The sequence below is a fragment of the Vombatus ursinus genome, unplaced genomic scaffold (genome assembly GCF_900497805.2).
Source record: "Vombatus ursinus unplaced genomic scaffold, bare-nosed wombat genome assembly UNPS02014935.1, whole genome shotgun sequence".
In the NCBI taxonomy this organism is placed as follows: Eukaryota; Metazoa; Chordata; class Mammalia; order Diprotodontia; family Vombatidae; genus Vombatus; species Vombatus ursinus.
Genome location: NW_020954713.1, coordinates 4,704,431 through 4,729,871, shown reverse-complemented (window position 1 = coordinate 4,729,871; position 25,441 = coordinate 4,704,431). Strand labels below are relative to the sequence as shown.

The 25,441-nt window shown below is 38.1% G+C and overlaps 1 protein-coding gene across 1 annotated transcript in view; it reads left to right on the top strand.

Moving 5' to 3' along the window:
• EP400 (E1A binding protein p400) overlaps nt 1-25,441 on the top strand; it is a 141,611-nt gene that overhangs the window by 59,394 nt on the left and 56,776 nt on the right. Inside the window, exons 13-19 of the mRNA XM_027844122.1 lie at nt 4,166-4,255; nt 5,508-5,615; nt 18,622-18,812; nt 19,343-19,520; nt 22,188-22,324; nt 24,718-24,887; nt 25,194-25,368. Of these exons, the coding sequence (XP_027699923.1) occupies nt 4,166-4,255; nt 5,508-5,615; nt 18,622-18,812; nt 19,343-19,520; nt 22,188-22,324; nt 24,718-24,887; nt 25,194-25,368 (1,049 nt within the window). The remainder of the gene's footprint in view (nt 1-4,165; nt 4,256-5,507; nt 5,616-18,621; nt 18,813-19,342; nt 19,521-22,187; nt 22,325-24,717; nt 24,888-25,193; nt 25,369-25,441) is intronic.

Sequence of the window (25,441 nt, the reverse complement as noted above, 5' to 3'; positions counted from 1 at the left end):
AGCCCTGCACTGTGCAGCCAGCTGCCTCTTAGAATGCTGAATATATTATACTGAAATACTTCCTTCTCATCATTCTCTCCTCATTCCAGTCATTCTGAACACCTCAGCTGGGCTGTTTAAGCCCCATTCTTGGTCCTCCACTGACGGCTCCCTTATTTCTATGCCTTTGACCCTTACCCCACCAACTTTCCACTCTTTCCACTGTGCTCTCTGAAACACCAGCTCCGTAGGTAGTTATAAGTGTACAAAATTCCTCATAAATCATTTCCATTCTTGCTGTGTCCATCTTTTTGCACTGGCCCAGACTGGGCTCTTCCTGACGTCACAGCTTCCCTGGCCAACCTTCTCAGCATCTGCTACCTTTTCACTTACTGGTTGGGTAGGGGATGTGGAACACTCCTTGTTTCCCTTTGTCACTTCTGAAACCTCCCTTTACCATCATCCCTCATTTGAGGTTCATTCAACCCATATTCATCACTGGGTCAGAATTTTGGTAACTGTTGTCTGCTGACCTCCTGGTTCCTTCCCCCTGTTAGTTCATTGTCTGGTTCACAGTCTTTCTGTCTTCTCACCTCTTGCCCTTACAGGAGGAGACTTCAACACACATATTCATTTTCCCGTCAAACACCCTAATCTCACAGTTGCTCAGTTTACTCATTTTCTGTGACCTCCTTCATCACCCACCTCAGCTACATACATAGATCATACTCTTGATCTTGCCATTATCCACAAATGTGCTACTTCCATGTTTGTGAACTCTGGAATTCCTTTATTTTGTTAAAATCTGTTGCCATTTCATCTTTTCCTCTGCTTTGCAACCCCAAACCTTGTTCTTCTTTCTTACTGTAACTTCTGTTACCTCTCTCTAAGTTCTGTCTTGGGCCATCAACCCTCCCCTGGCAACACTTTCCTCCCTTCCCTGTCTTGACGTGTTGTTGACCTGGCTCAGTTCTGCACTGTCTTCTCTCAGCTGAGTCCTTTGGCCCCTCACTGGATCACCAATCTTGACCTGCCAAGCCTCAGCCTTAGGTTCCTCCCACCATCCACTGCCTTTGCTCTTGCACTTCTACTGCTAGTGGAAGCTAAAGAGAGTCAAGAAAACATGCTGACTGTGTCCACTACCCATTTATTTTACCCAACCTCTATTGTGGCCTTATTATAACAAGGCAGGCAGTCCTTTTATACTTTTCTAATTAACTCACTTTCCCACTTTGAAACCTTTTTCTCCTTCCTCAAGCTCTCTATGTCTTCCTTTGTCTCCACCCTCTCAGCTAATAACTCTGCTTTATGTTGCATTGAAAAAATTGAGGCCATTTGTTGAGGGTTCCTTCTTCTCTCCTCTTCATTTCACATCGCCCAGATGCCTTCTGCCGCTATCTCTTCCTTCACCTCTGTCTCACATGAAGTTGTGGTCCTGCTCTTTGCTAGAGCAAACCCCAATACATGCCATCCCATCCCCTCCAACAGATTGCCTCCTCTGGTACCCGCACTCTCTTACTCATCGTCAGTCTCTTCCTGTCTACTCACCACTTCTCTTTTGCCTACAAATATCTCTGTCTCTCCTTTACTCCATTTGCTCTATCCATTCCCCTCAGCTATTATCCCACATCACTCCTTCCTTTTGTGACTCGACCCCTCACACGATGAAGTGTCTTTACTCCTGACCAAGGCTGTCCCTGCTTCTTGTTCAAGTGATTCCATTCCATCCTGCTTTCCTCCAGCAGATATCCCTGCTTCTGTGATCCCCATTGGCTACTAACATGCACATGTTTCTCCCATTCTGAAAAAACTCTCACTTGATTTCTTCAACCCCGCTAACTATGAGCCTATATCTCTTCTGCCCTTTGTAGCTAAACTTCTTGAAAAGACTGACTTTAAAAGGTGCTTCCACTTTCTCTCCTTTTGTGCTCTTAACCTCTTCCAATCCATCATTCTACCCAAACTGCCCTCTCCAGTGTTACCAGTGGTCTCTTAGTAGCCAAATCTAATGGCTATTCTCTTTGACCCTCTGTAGCCTTTGATGCTTGTTGATCACTCTTTTCTCCCTGATACTCTCTTCTTTAGGTTTTCAGTATACCCCTCTCTCCTAGTTCTCTTCCTATCTATCTGACTGCTCCTTCTTTCTCTCCTTTGCTGAGTCCTCTTCCGAATCATGTCCTCTAACCATAGGTGTTCCATAGAGTTCTCTCCTGGACCCTCTTCTCCTCTCCCTCTGTACTGCTTTACCTGTTGATCTCAACAGATCCTGTGGATTTAATTACCATCTCTGTGCTGATGATTCTCAGATCTCATCTAGCCCTAACCTCTCTGCTGATCTCTGGCCTCACATCTCCAGCTGCCTTTTGGACATCTCAAACTGGATGTCCAGCAAACATCTTATGGTAGACATGTCCAAAACATAACTCATTGTCTTTTTCATCTAAACCCTCCCCCTCCTATCTTCCCTATTGGGCTTACAAGCTAGGAGTCCTCCTGGCCTCCTCACTACCTCTCATTCCCATATCAAAGCTGTTGCCAAGGCTGGTTGATTTCATCTCTGCAAACATCTCTCTAATATGACCCCTTCTCTCCTCTGACACTGCCAGCCTTCTAGGATAGGCATCTATTACTTCATGCCAGTAGCTGCTGGTAGGTTTCTGCCCACTGCAATCCATACTCCATTCAGTCCTAACCTTATTTTTCCTAAAACTTAGGTTTGATCATGTCACCACCCTGCTCATTAAACTCCAGCGGCTCCTTATTACCTCCAGGAGCAAATACAAAGTACTCTGCCATTCAAAGCCCTTTATAACTTGGCTTCTCCTACCTTTCTAGTCTTTTTACATTTTACTTCCTGACACTTTCCTTTCTGTCCGGTGACACTGGCCTTCTGGCTGTTCCACAACCAAGATCCTCTATCTCTCAGCTCTGGGCGTTCTCTTTGGCTGTCCCCCATGCTTTATGCTCTTCCTCCTCTGCTCTGTTGACTTCCTTGGCTTCCTTAAAGTCCCAACTAAAACCCCACCTTCCCCAGCCCCTCTTAATTCCAGTGCCTTCTTTCTGTTAATTGTTTCTTATTTATCCTGCATATAGCTTGTTTGTGCAATTATTTCCTCCATTAGACTGTGAGTTTCTTGAGGGCAGGAGCCATCTTTTACCTTTTTTTGGTGTCCACTGCTTAGCAGAATGCTTGGCAAATAGGAGTCACTTAAATGTTTATTGACTGACTGTAACGTAGAATCTTGAGGAGTTACCTGGGGGGCACTGAGCAGTTCAGTGACTTGTCTGTGGTCACACAGCCAGCATGTGGTTGAAGTGAGACTTGAACCCAGGTCTTCCTGACTCAGAGGCCAGATTTCTATTCACCATGTTACACTGTTTCTAGGGTAAACTATAGAATCATAAACTTAGTATCAGTCAATCCACAAACATTTTAAAATTACCTACCAAGGGCCTTATTGTAGGTTTTGGAGATGTAGAGACAAAAAAGAAACGGTGAATTATCTCAGGGAGCTTTCTTTCTATCAGAGAAGTCAGCATATCCTTTCTTAAGTATATCTAAAATTTATTCCCCGAGCCCTCCCACATTCCTTTGTGCAGTCTGCCTTGCATGCCTCACTCTGCCTTTTGGAACCCCTGGCTTAGGGCTCACCTCCTTCAGGAAGCCTTTCCCTGTTTGTTCCCTAGTTGTTAGTGCTCCCTTCCACTTTTCATTTTCCCTTTAGCCTATTTTTACTTATCTGTGAATGTGGAAGCTCCTTGAGGGCAGGGACTGTTTCATTTTTGCCTTTGTCTTCCTGGTACCTAGCATAATTTACATAGTAGGGGCATAATAAATGTTGAACTGAATTGAATTGAGTCTCGGTTATCAGGTTGACTTTGGAAATTACAGTCAATGATATTTGTGTTAAAAGTATTTGCTTCACAGTCTATAAAATGAAGTCCTTATTTTTAATTTCTTTTAATTTAAATTTCTTTTAAAAATAAACTTATTTTAATTTCAGTAGCCATTTGATGCTTTTTGTAGAAATTTCCGTAATTTAGCGTTAAATGCATTAAATATTGCATTTACACACACACACACACACACACACACACACACACACACACACACACACGATTGGAAAGAGTCCTGAGGTGGTCATTTTAACACTGGCTTTTTTTCTTCTGCTCATATTTGTTTTAGTGGAAGATGAAGAGGAGACAATTGAAGAGCAAGAGGCAAATGAAGGAAATATAGACCATCAAACAGAACTCTCTAATTTAGCCAAAGAAGGTATATTAGAATTTTATATCTCAGTTTTACAATAGTATGGTGTTGAGCTTTTAAATCCTATTTATAAGTATTCCTTCTTATATTTAGAATGTTTTCTGCTGGCTTTTTCCTATATATACATAATACTTTTATTTGATGGTCATGTATTTAACTATAAATGATTACGGACTAGTTATTTTAAGTACTCAAACCTCTGTAAGTTTGATTTCGGTTGTTTATGTTTCTTTACTGATTTAAGTACTTTTAGAATTGGCTATCTTTTAGCACTTTTACAAAATATTTATTTAACCAACATTTTTGAAACAAGTACTTACAGTATTTGGGGCAGCTAGGTGGTGCAGTGGATGGAGCACTGGGCTTGGAGTCAGGAAGATTCATCTTCCTGAGTTCAAATCTGGCCTCAGACACTTAGCTGTGTGACCCTGGGCAATTCACTTAACCCTGTGTGCCTCAGTTTCTCAACTGTCAAATGATCTGGAGAAGGAAATGGCAAATCACTGAAGTATCTGCCAAGAAAACTCCAGATGGAATCATGAAGAGTTGGACATGACAGAAAAAAGACTGAACAACAACAGTAATGACATGTAGTAGTTACAGGATAGCTGTAATATAACAAATACAAAACTTTGTAGCCACTTTAATGTCATTTATATATACACTTTTATGTTTCAGTATTTCAGTTTTATTATTATTCTTATTTTATTCCAGATTTATATCTATTATCATTTATTATAATTACAGTGGCATTACACTGTAATTATAGCAGGCAACCAAATTAATTTCATTTAGCATATAAATGCATAAGTTCCTAAATTACTTGCAAAAGTAGGGAAGAAGAGAAGGGAACAAGCATGTTCAAGGCATTGTGCAAAGCGCTTTATAAATATTATCAGATTTGATCTCAATGATAGTATTTCTTGTTTGTTTTTTTTTCTTCTTTTTTTTCCCCTCTAATTTTGCCTGTGAATATGTTGGGTTTTCTTCACTGATCTTATTAATTCTTCTTCTTCTTTTTTTTTTTGGGTGAGGCAGTTGGGGTTAAGTGACTTGCCCAGAGTCACACAGCTAATGAGTATTATGTGTCTGAGGCCAGATTGAACTCAGGTTCTTCTAACTCCAGGGTTGGTGCTCTATCTACTGTGCCACCTACCTGCCCCGATTTGATTAATTCTTATTAACATTTTTTGTGTTAAGTGAAAATACTCTCCTTGAAAAAAATTAGTATGACAGTTTGTTCCTCAATTTCTTTCAGCTGAATTGCCCTTAATTGACCTGGTAAAGTTATATGAAGGTGCCTTTATGCCAAGTTTTCAGTGGCCACAGCCTAAGCCTGAGAGTGAAGAGACCAGCGAAGAAGAAGGTAGGCTTTAATTTGACTTTAAGTGCTGGTGTATCTACAGAGTGATTCAACTTGAACATTTGGTTTATGATACTGAACTTTATTTTTTTATTTTTTGATGTGATAGAAGAACAATATGGAAAAGAAACCATTTGTGATAACTTTTGAATTAATTGTATTTAATCATATTGATTTTACCCCTCTTTTTTTTTTTAAAGACCAAAGCATTTTATATTCAGATTTGAAGAACACTTGACTATGTAGTTAGAGGATTTGTATTTGCTTTGTTGGACATACAATTTTTCTTTCTACATTTATACCATGCTATGTTTGCTCTGAATATTGGTGAATTTATTTTACCTTTATCCATGCTGTATAGCTCTCACTCCGATGCCTCCTTGTGGTATGGAGGGTTTACACAGGCTCTCTCAGATATGCTGTGACAGGTTCTGTCAAGCTGGAAATGCTTTGAGTACAGAGTTGGCAACAGACGGAACCTCTTATGGGAAGCCAAGAATGGAGAGGCCCATCAACACCAGTAGGCCATGCTCTAGGTGATATGTTCTTTAGCTATGATGGCTGAGGAAACAGAGGCACTAGTGTCAGCCTTGTACACCCCATTTTTCACTTTAGTAATGGTGGTGTGATGGTAGAAAAGGGAACAGAGGATGCTCAGAACAGTGTGTAATGACCACTGAGTTAACATGCAATCCCCCCAAAAATCCCATCACTATAGTCAGTTTCTCACTAAGTGAAACCAGAAAGCAAAAGGAAGAATGTCTCATAGGTTCTCTGTGAAGAGGATAACAAAGTAGTGGGTAAATTTGGTTTCCTCCTCTGCCCAAAGATGATAGATGCCCTTTTTTCGTTTTTGTTCTGTCATATCTACCTTGCTTCCTTACTTTCCCACTTTTTATCCTCTGGTTGATTAGCTACTCTTAAATCTGTTATCCCCTCATCTTATCCAGTCACACTTTGCCAAACCTCCAACTATTAGTTGCCTCCAGTGTTCCACCTTATATGTTCCTAATTATATGCATTTTTATTCTCCTGGACATAGTTATGCATCCACCCTGCTTGTTTTTGCTGTAGATTTGTGTTACATAATGTTAGCTGGACCCATCTTTTTGCATGGCAATTTTACCCTGATTGACTCTGTTCGGCTTTCCACGGTAGCTCTTCTTCCTGCCTCTGTGTAGGTGTTCTCCAAAGCTTTGTCCTGAACCCTATTCTCTTTTCTCCCTTGCTAATTTTATCATCTCTAGTGACTTCAATTATGTCAGTGCAGTAGACTCCCAAATCTACTTAAACAGCTCTGAACTCTTTTCTGGACTCCAGTCCCACATTATCAAAAGGCCTACTGGACTTTTCCACCTCTAAGTCCATCCACATCTCAAATGCAGCATGTCCAAAAGGGAACTCATTATATTTCCCCCAAACTCCTCTTTACTCCCAGTTTCTCTTTTTGTGTTCATATTCATAACATGAGAGTTACTCTTCCCGCTCTTTCCTCCTCCACAACCTTTCTGTTCCTGAGTCATGTCAGTTCTCTCTCCTCAACATCTTTTGCATCCATCCCCTTTCTATTCCTGTAGTCTCTTTTTTTGATTGCAGGCCTTCATTACTTCTGGGTTGAACAATTGGAATTCCCTCCTAATGGACCTTCCTAAGTGTTCTGCCTTCTTCAGTCTTTATTTTCCAGCTGCTAAGTGAATGTTCCCGATATGGAGACCTGATTGTGTCACTGCCTTCTTACCTAAAAAACCTGTGTGTCATCCCATTGCGTTTAGCATGAAAAACCTTCAGCCTGGCTCTCGAAGTCCTCCACAATCAGATTGGGATGTGAGCACCTTGAGTGTAGAGATAGTTATTCTTTGTACCTTCAGCCTCGGTCACGGTGACTGCATATAGTGAGATCTTAGCAAATACTTTCTGATTGATCTATTGACGTGATACCTTTCATGCATTCTTCATTCTTGTCAGGCTGGCTTGTTCTCTCCCTCCACACTGTTGCACACTGACTTTGTCTTTCCCACTTCTGTATAATATGAGCTTCTTGAGGTCAAGGGCTTCTTCGTTTCTGTCTTCGTGTTCCCTAGCATGTAACAGTGCCTTGTGCCTAATAGAAACTTGATGTTTGTGGACTTGAATTGAGTAGTAGCTAATGTTAATGGAGTGCTTTAAAATATATAAAACACTTTACAAATGTTATATCATTTTATTCTTGTAACAGCCCTAGGAGAGAGATGCTAATATTATCATCATTACCCCCATTTTACAGATGAGGATACTGAGTCAGGCAGAGGTTAAGTGACTGGCCCAGAATTAACTATCTGAGGGCAGATTTGAACTGAGGTTTTCCTGACTCTAGGTCCAGTGCTCTTATTGACGGCACCTCCTTCTTGTTGTTCAGTTGTTTCTGACTCATTGTGACCCTGTGGACTGTATTGTGCATGGTTTTTTCTTGGCAAAGATATTAGAGTGGTTTGTTGTTTCCTTCTCCAGTGGATTAAGGCAGACAGAGATTAAGTGATTTGCCCAGGGTCATATAGCTAGTAAGTGTTTGAGGCCAGATTTGAACTCAGGTCTTCCTCACTCCAGATCCAGTGCTGTATCCACTGAGCCACCTAGCTGCCAGTAAATTGAATTGAATTATTTTATGATACACTTGGTTATCTTATCATGTAGTAGTCATGAGCGTAAGAACAAAAACAATTATGAAGATAATTAATTTATGTGCTAGCATGTTTTGCAGAGGATGAAATTTTAGAAAATTACACAAACAACTTCATTGGAACCTCCAGACCAAATCAACATAAACTTGGATTTTTTTTAGCTTAAGTGGAAAGATGGACACAGGAGAAGTTACTTTAAAAATATATTGGAAAATATGGCTTATGATTGAGAAATGAAAAGACCAGTAGACCAATCAGAAGACTTATACCTCTGTCTATTTATAGTCATATAAAAATGCTCTAAATCACAATTCATTAGAGAAATGCAAATTCAAACAACTCTGAGGTACCACCTAACACCTATCAGATTGGTTAATATGACAAAAAGGGAAAATGATAAATGTTGGAGAAGATGTGGGAAAATTGGAACGGTAATGCATTGTTGGTGGAGTTGTGAACTGATCCAACCATTCTGGAGAGCAATTTGGAACTATACCCAAAGGGCTATAACACTGTGCATACCCTTTGATTCAGCAATAACACTGCTAGGTCTATATCCCAAAGAGATCATAAAAAAGGGAAAAGGACCCATGTGTACAAAAATATTTATAGCAGCTCTTTTTGTGGTGGCCAAGAATTGGAAATGGAGGGGATGACCATCAATTAGGGGATGACTGAACAAGTTGTGATATATGAATGTAATGGAATACTGTTGTTCTATAAGAAATGATGAACACTTTTTTACTAAAAAGATTTGAAAGAAACTGAATGTGGGAAGCACTGAGTAACATCTTAAAGCACTAAACAGATTATTATCTTAGACAATAAAAAACTAGATACTGATGTAGCAACCATATCAATTCAATTTAAGAAACATTTATTAAGCACCTACTATGTTCCAGGTACTGTGCTAAGCACTGGGGATACCAAAAAAAAGGCACAAGACAGTCCTTGCCCTCAAGGAGTTAACAGTCTAAAGGAGGAAATAATATGCAAACATATATAAAGCAAGACATATACAGAATAAACAGGAAATATTTCCTATAGTATTGATCATGTTACTTTCCCATGTGAATCAATTTCCATGATTCACTGTTATTCCCAGGATCAAATATAAAATCTTCTTTTTTGGCTTTTTAAAGCCCATCATAACCTGGCCTCCACTTCCCTTTGTAGCTTCTTACACCGAGTTCTCTGAAATCTAGTGACATTGACCTCCTTTCTGTTTCTCAAACAATCAATCAGTAAAAATTTATTAAGTGTTTACTATGTGCCAGGCACTATGTTAAGTACTGGGGGTACTAAAAGAGGTAAAAAACAGTGCCTGCCCTTAAGGAGCTCATAGTGCTTAGTGTAGTACCTGGCACATAGTAGACACTTAAGAAATATTTATTAAATAAAAGAATGAATCTAATGGGGGAGACAACATACAAATATATGCAGTATATGCAAATATATACAAAGCAAGCTATGTACAGGATAAACGGGAAGTAATTAGCAGAGGAAAGACAGAGGAAAGACTCCCTAAGAAGAGTTAGGGAAGGATTCCTGTAGAAGAGGGGAATTGTAGTTGGGACTTAAACGAAGCCAGGGAGATCAGTAATCAAAGCAGAGGAGGAAGAGCATTCCTGGCATGAGAGACATCCAGAGAGAATGCCCAGATCCTTGAGATGGTCTTGTTCATGGAAGAGTTAGGAGGCCAGTGTCACTAGATCGAGTATTTGTCAGGAAATAAGATGTAAGAAGCCTGGAAATGTAGGAAGGAACCAGGTTATGATGGGCTTTGGTCTTTTGTATTTGCTGCAGGAGGCAGTAAGGTGCCTCTGAAGTTTATTGGTTAGGAGGTGTGACACAATTAGACCTGTGCTTTAGGAAAAGCACTTTAGTGGCAAAATGGAGGGGTGGAATGAGGAGAGACCTGAGACAGACAGACTCCAACAGCAGGCTATTATAATATTCCAGGTATGAAGTGGTGAGGGCCTGCCCCACGGTATCGGGAAAGAGTAGAGGGAAGTATTTGAGAGATGTTGAAGAGGTGAAATTGACAAACCTTGGTACCATATTGGATATGTGGGGTGAAAGATAGTGAAGAATCCAGGTTAACTCGTGGGGAGCAAGTCTTAAGGACTGGAAGAATGATATTCCCTTTACAGTAGTGGGGAACACAGGAGGGTGGGAGGATATGGCATATAAAAAGTCTCTGAGAGATATAATTTCTGGGTAATTATTTTATTAATTATGGCTAGCAAATAATTAATAAAAGAATGATCATTTGGCTTTCTCTCATAAACCAAAGACACCAAAGATGAATCTTGGAGGCCTCTTCAATGCTTATTTGAATGGACATTCCCAACAGGTGGCAATCAACTCTGATTGGTTAACAATTAAAATGAGAGAATGAATATTATAATGAGAGGTGGATTTAGTCTAATGAGGGGCTGAGGGAACTGTGACTTTGATCCCTTCTTACTCCTAGACCACCTCCAGCCTCAGGCAATCTAGACAAAGGGATCTATCCCCACCCCAACAAGCCTTTCTGAGTAGAACACAATGGGCTAGATTAGATTTTCTTTGTAAGACTTTCTAGTTGAGTGTGTAACAATTTGTCCTTCAAAGACTGGCCATGTAACCTACAGGGGTTTATTTCTGAATGAGGAAATAGAAAGAAAAAAATCTTAATCTCAATAATTGGTTATTAATCTAAGAGAGAAATAATCATTTCTCTCATTCCCCCATTTGATTCTATTGAGAGACAGAGTCTCCTCAGTGAACCACTAACTGATATGACAAACTTCATAAAGGGTTTCTAACTATGGGGCTTATGAGGGGGAACAATGTGAGGAGAAAAAGACAGAGATTAATCAATGCATTGACAAGATCAAAGGGGGCAGTTCCCTTTGGTCAGTATACCTTATAGATAAAAGGCACATAGGGAAAAAGTAAATAGTAAAAAATACAAAATTGTCCATTTAAGGCTCAGAAGTCTCATCTCATACAGCTATCTGGTTCTTCTGACCCCATCTAATGCAGCCCACTGGTCTGGGTGTAGTCTCAGTGCATTTTCCAGCTGACTGGCTTCTCTGGTTCAGGTCACTTGTAGAGATCCCCTTCTCTACTAAAAATCTCTTACAAAATTGGTGTTAACATAATTTTAAATTTACTTTGCCAGTAACCAGGTTAGTTAGTAAGAGTCAGCTCAAACCTTATGTCTCTATTATTAGAAAATCAAATTTGGGACCTTTTAGACCAGAGAATTTACATTTTTAGGTTACCCAATTGTCATATTAATATATCTAAGAAACTCAAATACAAACCGAAAATTAGAACCCAAATTTTACACTTGGCATTGTTCATTCCCCCATTAGGAGAATGAGATTCTGCTTAGAAACTAATAATGAAGAGATGGGGGTTTTTGGGGTGCTGCTAGATGGTTAGAGGCACCCCAAGATCACAGAAGGTTTTGGGGTGCTGGGAAAAAGCCCCAGATCGCTGTGCGGATCTGCCTGAAAAAATTCAACCCAGATCTTCTTCCAGCCAGAGAAAAAGTTTATTAAAGATAAAGCATATAGGCCAGGTCACCTTGAGAGTCTCAGCCTGTGGGCGTGAGAAGTTCTCAGCCTCAGAATGGAGGCTGAGGGCTAAGAAGGCCAGGTGATGCTAGTAAGGACAGCGGGCTTGAGGCAGTCTCCAGGCAGTCTCAGCCTTTTGGGCCTGAGATGCTCAGGGTCTGAATGGGGGCTGGGGTGGATAGGCCATGTGATGCTGACAAGTGGGCTTGGGAACAGCTCAGCCTCTAGGCATGAGAAATTCCCAGCATCAGAATGGGGCGAAGGTGAATCTTAAGTACAGAAAGATCGTAGGAGGGATCTAGGAGTGGCCAAGCAGTTTGGAGTGACGGGAGGAGGGGTGAGGGGAGGCAGGGCCTAGGGAGATCTGGATGGGAGTGGCCAGCAAGCTGGGGTGAACAGAACTCCTGGGTCCTGGACCTCGTGGCACCTAGCTGGGATTGAGGGTGGCCAGAGGAAGAGGAGTTGGTTGGGTCCATTTGGAAGGTAACAGACAATGAGAATAGATAATGAAGGGAGCTGAAAGGGGGGAAGTTTGCTTTCAAATGGAGATAAGGCAGTTTCTAAAACTTTAAGGTTTTCCTGGGCAATTTCCTAGACAAATTGAAGCCAGGTTCTTTTTGGGGCCAGGAGGGAAAGCGCATTTGAATAAGATTAAAAGGCGAGGCTGAGGTTTTGGAAAAGGGCTTAACAATAAAAGTATTAGTGGCAAAGGTCTCAGCTTCTGAAACTGAAGGAAACCCTCTTCAATAACAGGACGCTTTATATAAGAAGATGGATTCTAATGAATTCTCTCCAAATTTACCCTATTAAGTACAATTATAACAAAAGATGTTGAGATGAAATGTATAAATATGTAATTTAAGAACAGTACATTTAAGTTGTTTATAGTAAAACATTTTTAATTTCTAGCCATGTTCAAATGAATAACCCTAATAATAGAGCTCTCTTTAAGTGGATGTCTCTTTGAGGCATTTATAAGATAGACCACAAGCCAGACTTCTTTTGAGATAACTAATTGTACTGCTATTCTTTTCGTTAACACAGAACTGACAGTTATGATATTAACTTCATTAAATAATAGAATTTTATCCTGGTTTCACAAGTCTTTACATTATTGCCTAATTATCCCTATACCATTGTGAGAAATTAAAGGAGCTTATTTTACATGGGACTACATAACTAATGACAGATGACAAGGTTAAATATTCAGTTGTTCAGAATATAGAAAGGACTAAAATTCTAAGTCAAATAGCTCAAATCTTATAACTCCATCTCATTATAGATGCTCAGAAGTGCTTCAGTGTTAGACTAAAAGATCTGATGCTATGTTTATACTGTTCACCTAACATGATTATAGAAATTTGCCATTAAAGAAGAGGGACACAGCTATACAGTAAGGGAAAATGTTCTCCTGTCTTGACTGTCACTTCCAGGCCAGAATCATATAGATGCTCAATTGCATTTAAAGTCAGCTAGGTGGGATATTTTCCATTCAAGAGAAGATGTCAGGAGAATCCTACCGCAGTCCATACCTAGAGTCGTTCTCCCAACCTTTCCCATGAGAACTCCACCTGCAGTTCATGGATATCAACCCCATAAGGTTGCTGGCATCATGCATCATTGGCTTAATAGCACTCCTTGATGATCATACCTGGAGTCAGACTCCGAATAATAATATCAGTTACAGTCCCATAAGGTCTTAAATAGAAAGTTCTAATAATCACAGCTTTGGGTAGATTTGGTTATTAAGAAGTACATATCCTAGATAACAAGTATTGACTATAAAGTCACATTGGTAACAGTAAGAGATTCATCATAAAAAAAATCACAACTTATCTTGCCTTAGTTAGAGAGATTTGCTGTGAGAGGAAGAAAAAAGGACATAAATTTAGCACATCAGTATTGTTCCTAAAGGCCTACAGCAATATAAGTCTAGCATATGGAGCACAGTGAGCACATTTCTTGAATTAGAAAATGAATTAAGAGAGTCTAAGTTTAGCCTTCACCAGGTAACCTCCCCTACCTTATTCCCAGGGATAGATATTCACTAGCCTTAGATCTCAGATGTTATTCCCATTGAGCTGCTGACTGCTGACATTTTTCTTGAAGTGCTCATTTAAGGTTGGTCCAGTGACACAACAAACATAAGAATGAAGGTCAAAAAAAATATTCAGGGGCCCCCAAAAAGGTTTCATCTCAGACAGTAAAGTCTCACTAATCACAGTGATCACAAAGGACTGGACACAAATGTTAGTACCATCAAATTATTGCAATAAATTCACTGACAAATAAAATTTATCATGCATTCTAAAGATTACACTAAAGATTATTACTTAAACATATAGACAAAAGATTTTTACTTAAACATTCCTTTCTAGAAGTTTTTCTCTTTCTCATAAACAGCTTAAAATTTACCCTCATATAAAAAGATAATCACTAGACCTTCATGAATTCCAATTAGTTGGAAACCTCTAAACTGACATATATTTCTTACTCAACCCTTAAAGCAAAAATAAATCTTTAAAATTTGAGTTTATGAAAACTAAGATGTTGTAAAATGTCTAAGTATCATGAATCCCAAAAGTACCATAAACAAAATAAATTCCCAATTACCATAAATAAATTCTAAGTGAAGCTATGCCCAAAGTAGACCCAATAAAATTAGCCTTATTATAATAACTTCTAATAATTTAACAAATATTCTTAGTTTTCATGTGATAGCCAAATAATTTTAGATGAAACTTCCCTTTCAAATATAGACAAACCTGAAAGTTTATAATTTTTTAAAGTTACAGTACTTCAGAATATCACAACACATGGTCAGCAGGGTTGATAAAATGACCTAACAGTTTTCAAATTCATTTTTTTTTCTTTTAACAGTATAATTCATGATCATCTCCAGATTATGAGAAACTGCTTTTCTAACAGCATCTGATACAATGGTTTACTAAATTTCACAATATAAGAAAAGGGTTTTGGGGGGAAGAGAATGAGTTGTGTCTTAGACATATTGGGTTTAAGATGTCTGCTAGATATCCAGTTTGAGATGTCTGAAAGACAGTTGGAGGTATAAGATTGGAGGTCAGCAGAGAGGTTGGGCTTGTTAAGTAGATTTGAAAATCTTTAACATAAAGATGATAATTAAATCTGTGGGAGCATCAGAATCATTTGTTTGTATACAATGAGATCATCAGTTAGAGCAAAGATCAGATCAGCATCAAATTAGAAATCTAAAGGTGAGAATATCCACAATTGAAAAAGCTTCATCTTGGCTCTAAAAATGAACTGTCAATGTTGAAAAATTACCATTTAAAAAATCAGAAATATGGACCTTAATTATCACCATTTCCTGTAGATTTTTAAGATGGAAAATAATTGCCATAACCTGGCAGCCAAAAGAGCTCTGAAATTGGCTTGGTCTGTGCACCCCTGATCTGATGAGAAAGAGAAAGAGGTCAGCCAAAGGCAGTATAAACCCTATGAAGTAGGACGATGGAAGATTATAAACAGTATTCCCTTAAAAACAGTGAAAAGTAGTGGAAAAATGAAAGTAAATTGATGGAAAGCTTGCATTCAGGCTCAGGTGACTTAAGACATTGCAAGTGTGTTCATAAAATGGCAGAAGGACAAAAAATAGCGATAAGATGGGGCAATTGGTCAGTATTAATTATAACTTTTTTCATTATGAGGGAAACCAGAAGAGCCAACCACATTTGGACTCTAACACCTTGGTATCAAACATCCTATACAGCTTAACCAGACCAAATATATACAGAAATAATTCAGACAGAATCTTGAATGCATTAAGTGATCTCTTTACAAGATTAATTCAGGAAGGCAAGAGATGGCACTAGAATGGAAAAAACATATACAATATTACTTTCCTCAAAAGGCAGTCACAAGAACATCAATAATTGTTTACTTATACCTACTTTCTCATCTTCATAAAATCTTGATGTGAATAATTTGCATATGAATTGAGGATTTTCTTGGTGCAAATATCAGAAAGGAACAGGAAAGCTTTTGTAAATAATTTTCTAGTGCAGGCCACATCTGTATAGATCTTCATTTGACTGAAAAGTGTAATGAATACAAGATCCCATTATGATTATTTAAAAAATTTTTTTTATTAGTTCTGTTTTTATATTATCTTTATTCGCAAATTGATCGTTCCTCTTTCTCTCCACAGAGAACCATCTCATGTAACAATGAATAAGAAATAGAGAGGAAAAAAGCAATTTATCAAAACCCAGATGGTTCCCCACCTCTGGACAGAGATGAGATAATTGCATTTTCTCTTCTTTGTGGCCAAACTTTATCATTGTAATTGTTTTGTTGTTGATTACAAAAAAAAAAACAGAAAAAAAAACCACTTGACTCAGAACAACTAATAATAGTAATGTTTTTGTTGTTGTTCAGTCATTTCAGTCATGTCTAACTCTTCATGACCCCATATGGGGTTTTCTTGGCAAACTGTAGTGGTTCGCCATTTCCTTCTCTAGCTCATTTTACAGATGAGGAAACTGAGGCCAGCAGGGTTAAGTGACTTGTCTAGGATCTCACAGCTATTACATGTATAAGGCTGGATTTGAACTCAGGAAGATGAGTCTTTCTGACTCTAGACCTAGCACTCTATCCACTGTACCACCTAATTGCCCAATAGTGATGTTAGCCAAGCTTATATAGTGCTTTAAATTTACAAAGTATTTCACATATATTTTCGTTTGAGCAAAGGCAATCTTTAAAGTCTTTACTTCAAAGGATTATCTCATATGTATGGTAAATAGCCATATAATAACTGTTCACAAACCTTTCAATCAGTAACTTCAGTTGAGGCATAAAACAAGGAGATTTGTACTTGGCAAAGATATTCAGCTCAGTTATGGAGGATGTCTTATGTAAGGCCTGAATTGTTGGTGGGTAGGTCCTTTCCCCCATTAGACACAGTTTCTTTTAAAAAAGTGAATATTAAATTTAACACTGTAGTAAGAAAATTGCCTTTTTTTTGTCCTCTTCTGAATTTCCCTCCTATTTTATTATTTTTTCCCTGCTATAATTTTCCTTACAGAAGTTCTCTCTTACAGCAAACAAGTATAGTTAAGCAAAATAAATTAATACATCTACTTTGGGTAGACTCTGATCAATCATATATGTTTGTCAAGAGTCAGGAAATTTATACCAGCAGTCTTTTGAAGTCATATTTGGTTACTGCTGACCAGAGTGTGAAGTCTTCCAAAAGCTCCTATTTGTAGATGATATTGTGCTGATTGCTTCAACTCTAGTTCCATGATAGAACCTCCTCAGTGATGTTGTGATTATTCAAAAGAGATGTATCTGATAGTTCATATAGGAAAAAACTAAATGGATAAAATGCCTGGTGCACATATTATGATGTGAAAATTGGTTGGTCATTCTTTTGAGTTTGTGTAACAGTACATTTGTCTTGGACAGATACAATAAGTTGGGTGAATTGGGTGCGTAATTGAGTAGAAATAAGAGAGTGGATTGGATAGCATTTGAAAAATTATGCATTGACTTTAGCAGTTGGAAACTTCTTCCTGTTGTTCTACCTTTTCCTCCTCTTCTTCCTCTTCCTTCTCTTCTTCCTCTTCCTCCTCTTCCTCTTCTTCCTCCTCCACTTCTCTTCTTCTTCTTCACTGGTATGTTCCTTTTCTTGGGTCCCATAGCACACTTGAGATTGAATTTCCAATGTACTAAAACTGTCAGGTCTTTTTCGGATGAACTGTTGTTTTACCAGTTGTGAAGTTGACTCTTTGAACCAAGTGTAAGACTTTGCATTTATTACTACTGTTCACTTTGATCTCGGACTGGGCCTATCATTGTAGCCTGGTTTTTGTTTTTTTTTTCTTTTTGTATCTTAACTATCATCCAACTTGATAGCTATTCTTGTTAGCTCTGTGTTATCTGGAAATTTGATGAGTATACCATATATGCCTTTATCCAAGTCTGTGATAAAAATGATAAAAAGCATAGAATTGAGCTCAGATTGCTTGACAGTCCACTGGAGATCTCTTTCAAGTTGACATCAAACAACTAATGGCCATTTAAGTTGCTGTTTATTCTAACCTCCTGGTAATGGTTGATGTTTTAACATAAATGTGTGGAGACTGTATGGGTGAAGGGAAAGAAAGGGTTGGAGGGAATGGAATCTCATCTATGGACAAGGGCTTTGGTTGGCCCAGTAGGACTGGAGTTTCAAGCACAGATAGGCTTTCCAGGGAAAATTAGGGTCTGTTCTATGTAGCTTCAGATTTGGGTAAGTGGTGAAGTGCTTTGTTGTTCTCTCTGCACACTGTGGAAGAAGTGTGTTGTTTATTTGTAGGGAGATGCTGAAGCTTTTGGTTATTTCCATTTGGGAGGTTAGTGCCTAATCCTAATGCAAAAGTTTATGTTGCCCCTTTAGTCATTTGTTACATAGCTTTAAAAAAAATCATATTGCACACTTCTTCAATATGTTAGGCACTGACTGCAGGGAGTTGTCCTGGATTATCTTGGTGTGGTCAGGTTTGATAAATCTGTTTTTTGAGAGCTCATGATTTTAACTTTCTCTGAGAACAGCTCATCTTTACTGATTTTTATCTTTTTATTTATTTTATTTTTTATATTTTTATATTTTATTTATGAATGTCTGAGGCAGGTAATTGTCCTCTTTTTCATCCTTTCTTTGCAATGTGTTGTTTTTCTTTGCCCTTTTGGATGTTAGAAGTTCATTTATAAAATTATGACTGGCTGCAGTCTCATGAACTTTGTTGCATTTTCTAGACACAGAAGACTCTACAGGTGACAGAGTTTGTCAGAAGGAAATGGTTCTCATTGATTCACTTCTCATCATTGATCAGTGTAAAGGTGTGGAGAGACCAAATATTATGAAACCAAACACAAGAGACATTACCGAAGTAGCTGCTCTGGCAGAGGCTGTACTGCCCAAGGGCAGTGCTCGGATCACAACCTCGGTAATGCTTATAGTTCTTACATATAAAGGCTGGGAAGAGAAAATAGGATCTAGGGATAGGATGTGAGGAAAGGGTGAGCCTTTCCCCCCAACAAATTCTTGCCTTCTAATCCAAAAGGTAACAGTTAGATAATATGAATATAGTGACTTTTTCTTGGTATTTTAAATAGGATATTAAGACTTATGGTATACTTTTCTTGTTAGAATAATTTTTTTAACTTCCTGGGATCTCATGACTTTATTTTTAAGAAATTATATTTTAATAATCTTTTTAAAAGCTGTTTATCTTTTCTGCAAGGTATCCTTCCTTATTTTTCTTAGTTTGCTTTTCAAAAATAAGCTTTTTTTGGATATCTTTTGTTTTTATATCACCTACAGTTTCCAATATATTCCTTTCGCCTCCTCCCAGAGAGTAATGTCTTAATGCAAAAACAGTTCTTTAAAACTGTGGTAAAAGTCTGAAATTATATGTGGTATTCCACATGCCTGTCTTTGTAGCATTCTTTAATAGTTCATATGTGATTTCTACAGATCAATTTTAATACCCCATCTTTGTTGTATGGAGCACTAAGAGAGTACCAGAAGATTGGACTGGACTGGTTAGCCAAACTGTACAGGAAGAATCTCAATGGCATCTTGGCAGATGATGCTGGGCTTGGCAAGACCGTGCAGGTCATTGCCTTTTTTGCACATCTAGCTTGTAATGAAGGTAAGGGTTTTAGTTTTTAATGTCTTTCGATATATGTGGGGCGTGTGTGTGTGTGTCTGTGTGTATTTCAATATCAGGCTAGTGTCCTATATTAATCAATTAATGTCCAATTGTAAACCCAGAGTTTGGCTGCTATTAAGTATATAGTGTTAATGTAAATACCCCCTTCTGGAAGCTTCTATCCAGCTTCTCTTTCCTTCCCTCCCATGTCACTGCGATAACCCAGTAAATCAAGGTGAACGCTGCGCCTGGAGGGATAATTGCATCATATGTTCCAAATGTATTGTAAGTTTTTCAGCTAGCCTTTGTTTTCTACTTATGTTTTTTCTTTTATGGCTAATGTGACCTTCCAGCTTACTTTCCAACTTCCTGTATCCTAATTCTCTTATCCTGATGCACTACTCTAGGCTTGTACCCTTGTTTTTTTTGGTAATTTTTCTTTCATGATTTACCTAATTGTTCATACTTGAAGGGGAGTAGGGATGTGTGTGAGTGTGTGGGTGGGTGTTTCAGTGAATCCTGAACATACCCTCAGGCAAATAATATAAGGGCATTAAACTTTCGATAAACATTACCAGTAACTGAAATGTTACTGCAGAGTCTTGTGCTAATTATTATCCTAGTAGGAAGAACAGTGAGCAAAAAATGAATTATTCTTCTATTTAAACTTTGATTAGAATAAGCAGTATTTAATGTTTCTCTTTATAACCTTAACTTATTAAAATGTTGACAGAACTTCTTATGCTGTAATTCAAAACCTGAAATTGTAATAAGGCTGGGGATAGGGACTGGATTTGTCATTTCAACTCTGGAATGAAATTTCTACCAGTGTAGATTGGCACCTTTTTTTTTCAACTTAGGCTTAGAAAGTTGTCTGGCAACTGAGAGGTGTCAGAGGTGGGGCTTGAACCCAGGTCTTCCTAGCTTCTAGGTCATTTTTCTATCCACTGTGCTACCACACTGGCTCTCATAAAATTTAAATGTTCTTGTGAAATGCAGACACAATTATGTAATATTTCCTAATCAAAGCAAAAGAAACAAGTATTTTGAAATACAACAGTATAATTTTTTTTCCTATTAGGAATATCTATGTAATTTACACATGCTGATATCATTTACAGTATTTTTCACGTTGTCATGACCATGGCAGTATGGATAGGGGCACTGGACTTGGGAGTCAGAGAGACCTGAATTCACATTTTGCCTCATAGCCTTAGTAGCTGTGTGGCTTTGGTCAAGTCATTTAGCCTCTCTGTACCTCAGTTTCCTCATCTATAAAAATGAGGGGTTGAGTTTGATGGCCTTTATAGTTTTTTCAAGGTCTCAGTCCATGATCTTGGGATACTATATACTTTTTTATTCTTGATGTTTTTGGTGATGATGCTAATCATAGGTCTCATTTATTATTATTCTTTATGTTTTAAAATGCACTTTTCTCAACAGTTCTGTGAAGTAGAGAGTACATATGTTATCTACATTTTACAAATGAGTAAACCAAAACTCATAGGGCCAAAGTGATTTATCCCATAGACCTTGGAGAATTCAGGCGGTCTGGTTCCTGGTTCATTGCTTTTTTCCACTATAACATGCTGCTCTCCAATGTAAGGGACGAAGGAAAGTGGGCAGTCATGTGCCCTATGATTGTGTACATAGCAGTGCCCTTTAAGCAACTGATGCCATGTTTTCCCTCCTCTCTGTTTCCAATAACTTGGATAGAGGAATAGAGATGATTCCTTGGTTTTATAGTGGTGGTAGAGAAACTGATTACCTGGAGAAGTGAGGATTCTCCTTTCCTTCACCTTTCTGAGGGGAAGATAGAATGGATATAGGCTTTAAATGGAAGGAGGGACTCACTTATTCAGCTAAACCAGCTGTTTAGCACAGTGCATGCTTAATAAATATTTATTGACTGACTATTCACACTAGTATGAGCACTTAGCCTAGCAAATAAGAATTTCAAGAAATTAGACCATGTATGATATTTCTTTAGCTCCCACTGATGCTTCTTGACTTTAAGTGGATAATCTTCGTATAGATCTAGTTAAGGTTTTCCAAGATCCTTTGCCAACTTTAGACTTAGTCAACTCTCCAAACTTTTGATTGCCTCATCTTTACAAAGCACTTAGTAGCCAGTGCATCTGACATCCCATCAGAGTGGATATTCCCTCCCATATGTAGATTGAAGCCCACCCCTATCGGCCCATCATTTGACTATTATTGTAAGAACGTAGTTTGACATCCTTTGACTAAACACTATAAGAACATAGTGTTCTTAGCCACGAGTTGCCTCTCTTAACAATTGAATAGATGTCTTAATGGTAATTATTATGGGAGAATGTGGATGAGAGTCACGTGGGAAAGTTACACAGGCTGTGCAGGCAGAGATGAACCAACAGTTTTCCTTATTGGATGCAATACCTGTACCTAGATGTGATCACAGATCTATTGAGCTATTAATTAGCATCTGATCAGATTTTGGGATTGTTTCCAAACTGTGGCAATGAATAGCTAAGAACACCATTGTTTATGAGATAAATAAAGAGTAACAACTCTACCTATTCAATGTTAGCATTAATTTGTTATCTTAAAATTTATTTAGCATTTTAGTTAAAATGTTTGAAACCCTGGCACAGCTCTGTACAGTGAGAGTCATTTTTGTTTTTGCAGGTAATTGGGGGCCCCACCTTGTGGTTGTAAGAAGTTGCAACATACTAAAGTGGGAGCTTGAATTGAAACGTTGGTGCCCGGGGCTAAAAATCCTTTTATACTTTGGCAGTCGTAGAGAACTTAAAGCAAAGAGACAGGTATTGTTATTATTTTTTAATTTAAAAAAGAAACTCATGTTTATAAGAACAGTATAAAACTTAGATAACACATGGCCAAGAATGTAGTTTTTAATGGCTTATTTTATAGTTTCAGAGGACATCTTTTAAAGGGGATGTCTTGGAATATACTGGGTTTCTCCTCTGGATGTCTTAAGACAGGGGTTTGAAGGTCATCCAACTTCTTGAATTTGGGTTTTGTTTGGGTTTGAGGTTGGAAGAAATGGCCTCTGAAGGCCCTTCCAACTCTGAGATGCTGTAATTCTGTGAAATTATTACTGAATTGTAAGCTCTTTGAAGGTAGAGATTTTGATTTGCAAAGATCCAGTATACATACAAATGGTTTGATTTCTGGGATGACATGGATGGGGGAAGGTGTGTATGGGGATATATGGTTTCAGCTTGGATTATGAGAAATATTCCTATGGTTGCTGTGGTCTTTCTTGACAGATAGTCAGTAGGAATTATAAATTAAAGACATTTCCCTAGCAATAAAATGTCAAAACCTTAAAGTACTATTCCAATGCCTTATTATAATGTGAAGGTGACTCTGGGTTCTAGAAGGCTTTACCAATGGAGCACAAATTCGGGTCCTACCAACTTTTCAGGATTACAGTCTGTTTTCTGAGCACCGGTTTAGCTCAGTTTAGTCTTACGACCAGAGTTGGCCATCAGGTGATTAATTGTTTTAGCTACAGAAACATATTAGTAAAATGTGGATGGTTTGCAATCCTTGTGTTGATTACTCTGCGCTTAGAAAATCACTGATCCTTGAAGTACAGTGTTCTCTGTGGTGGTTAGGCACCTCAAAGAATACTATCTAACTCATCATGTAGCTGAAATACAGTACTTATAAGTTAAATGACTTTTGGTATTAGCCTTAGGAATCTAGCCATCACTTAGGACATTGTTTCTTTAAGAACAATACCCTTAGTGTCCCATAACCTCTTTATGAATTTTTGGAGCACCATCTTTTTACAATTTGGAGACATTATATATTTCTTTTGAGTCTGTTGCAATACCTGGCATGTAGTAGGTAAATTAATGAAATCTTAAACATTGGTATAGGGAATTTCTGGTGATGAACTTCACTCAGCCAGTGCACACCAGCATCTAACTTTCTGCACCTTAAAGTTGTAGAGAGTTGATTGGGCCATGAAGAGTGATTTGTCCAGAGTCACACAGATGGGTGATATTTGTCAAAGGCACGACTTGGACCTATTTCTTCCCTGTTGCCACTCTCCATCACAAAAGGCTGCAGTTACATTGAAAAATTGACTTTCCTTTCTAAAAAGAAAATTCCTAAATTGCTAGAAAGGCTTTTTCATATAATAGCCTAAACCAGGGATAGGGAACCTGTGGCTTCGAGGCCACATGTGACCTTCTAGGTCCTTGGGTGTGGCCTTTTGACTGAGTCCAGGTTTTGTAGAACAAATCCTGTTATTAAAGGAATTTGTTCTGTGAAGTTTGGGTTCAGTCAAAGGGCTGCTCTTGAGGACCTACAGGGCCACATGTTGTCTCTAGGCCTCAGGTTCCTCGCCCCTGGCTTAAACTATTAAGCGTGGAATCTGCCTTAACACTTTTGGTACACTCTTTTATTTTTACATCTTGAATTATTAATCCTAGAACTTAAGATTGTGCATTAGTTTAATACGATAGCATAGAATCATAGCAATAGATAGGTCTGCAGAGACCATATAATTCATAGATTTTTAATCTTTTTTGTGGCATGAACCCCTTTGGCAGTCATTCTGGTGACACTTATGGACCCCTTCTCAGAATAATATTTTTAAACGAGTAAAATAAAATACATAAAATTACAAAGGAAACTAAAGGTTAGTGAAAATAAAGATAACATTTTTTCCCATTCAAGTTGACAGACTCCCTGAAATCTGTCCATGAATCTTTTGGGAGTCTATGGAGCCCAAGGTTAAGAACCCTCCCATCCCAAAACATGAATCTTCTCCACAAAGTATAAAGGTTATGGTCACATTTCATCTCACTTTAATATCTTTGTAAACCATCTTTGCCGTTGCTCACATGGCACCATAGAATGGTCTCTGATAATTTCATTTCCAAAATTCAGAGGGAACCAGTTGTTTCTAATATGATAATATCTTTCAGTCCTCTACTTAATGAGTCAGTGAACGTTCCTGGGATGACTACATTAGAAAGTGGCACTTAAATGCCAAATATAAACCGTTTGCTGTTTTCTGTCTAGATGTGAGCCAGTTGTTAAGGACCTCCATGACTGCAGTTGTGACTAATTTAGTTCTGTAGCAAGGAATTGCTCTTGGAATACTTAGGAATATTTGTCCATTAAAAAAAAAAGGAAATCAGAACAGAATGTTTAAGATTTATTTTGTATACTACAGGAATGGACTGAACCCAACAGCTTCAACATATGCATAACCTCTTATAAACAGTTCTTTAAAGGCCATCACGCCTTCATGAAAGTGAGGTGGAAATACTTAGTCATTGATGAGATGCAGCAAGTAAAGAACATGACTGAGAAGCACTGGGAGGCAGTTTTCAATCTACGAAGGTTGGGCACATCAATAAAGTATTTTTTCTTTTAAGTAATTCTGGACTTTTATGTAATTAAATGCATGTTGATTTTTAAAAGTTGTCTTTTAAAGAAATTTCAATTCTCTATAATTACTTTTCTATTCTAATTATAGAGCACTAGGTCTCACTAGGTCATCTTGTCTGTTTTATTTCTTCCAGGCAGGCCTACACATACATTTCCCATAAAAGATGGCTGCTTACTCTTTTCTTAAAATCTTTAGCACAGAAAAAATTGATTTATGGTAGTGTTTCAAACAGTGTTTATTTCTTGGTTTATTTATAGCCAATTACGTCTGCTCCTGATAGACACACCTTTACATAACACCTTGATGGAATTGTGGACCATGGTACACTTTTTGATTCCTGGAATTTCTAGACCTTATCAGAACTTTCCAGTAAAACCAGCTAATGAGGAGAGCCAAGATTACTACCATAAAGTGGTCATAAGGTTGCACAGAGTATGTCATGCTACTTTTTTCAGCTACTTTTAAAAATATAATTTTTGTTCTAAGTAAATGTGTAGCATAGTTC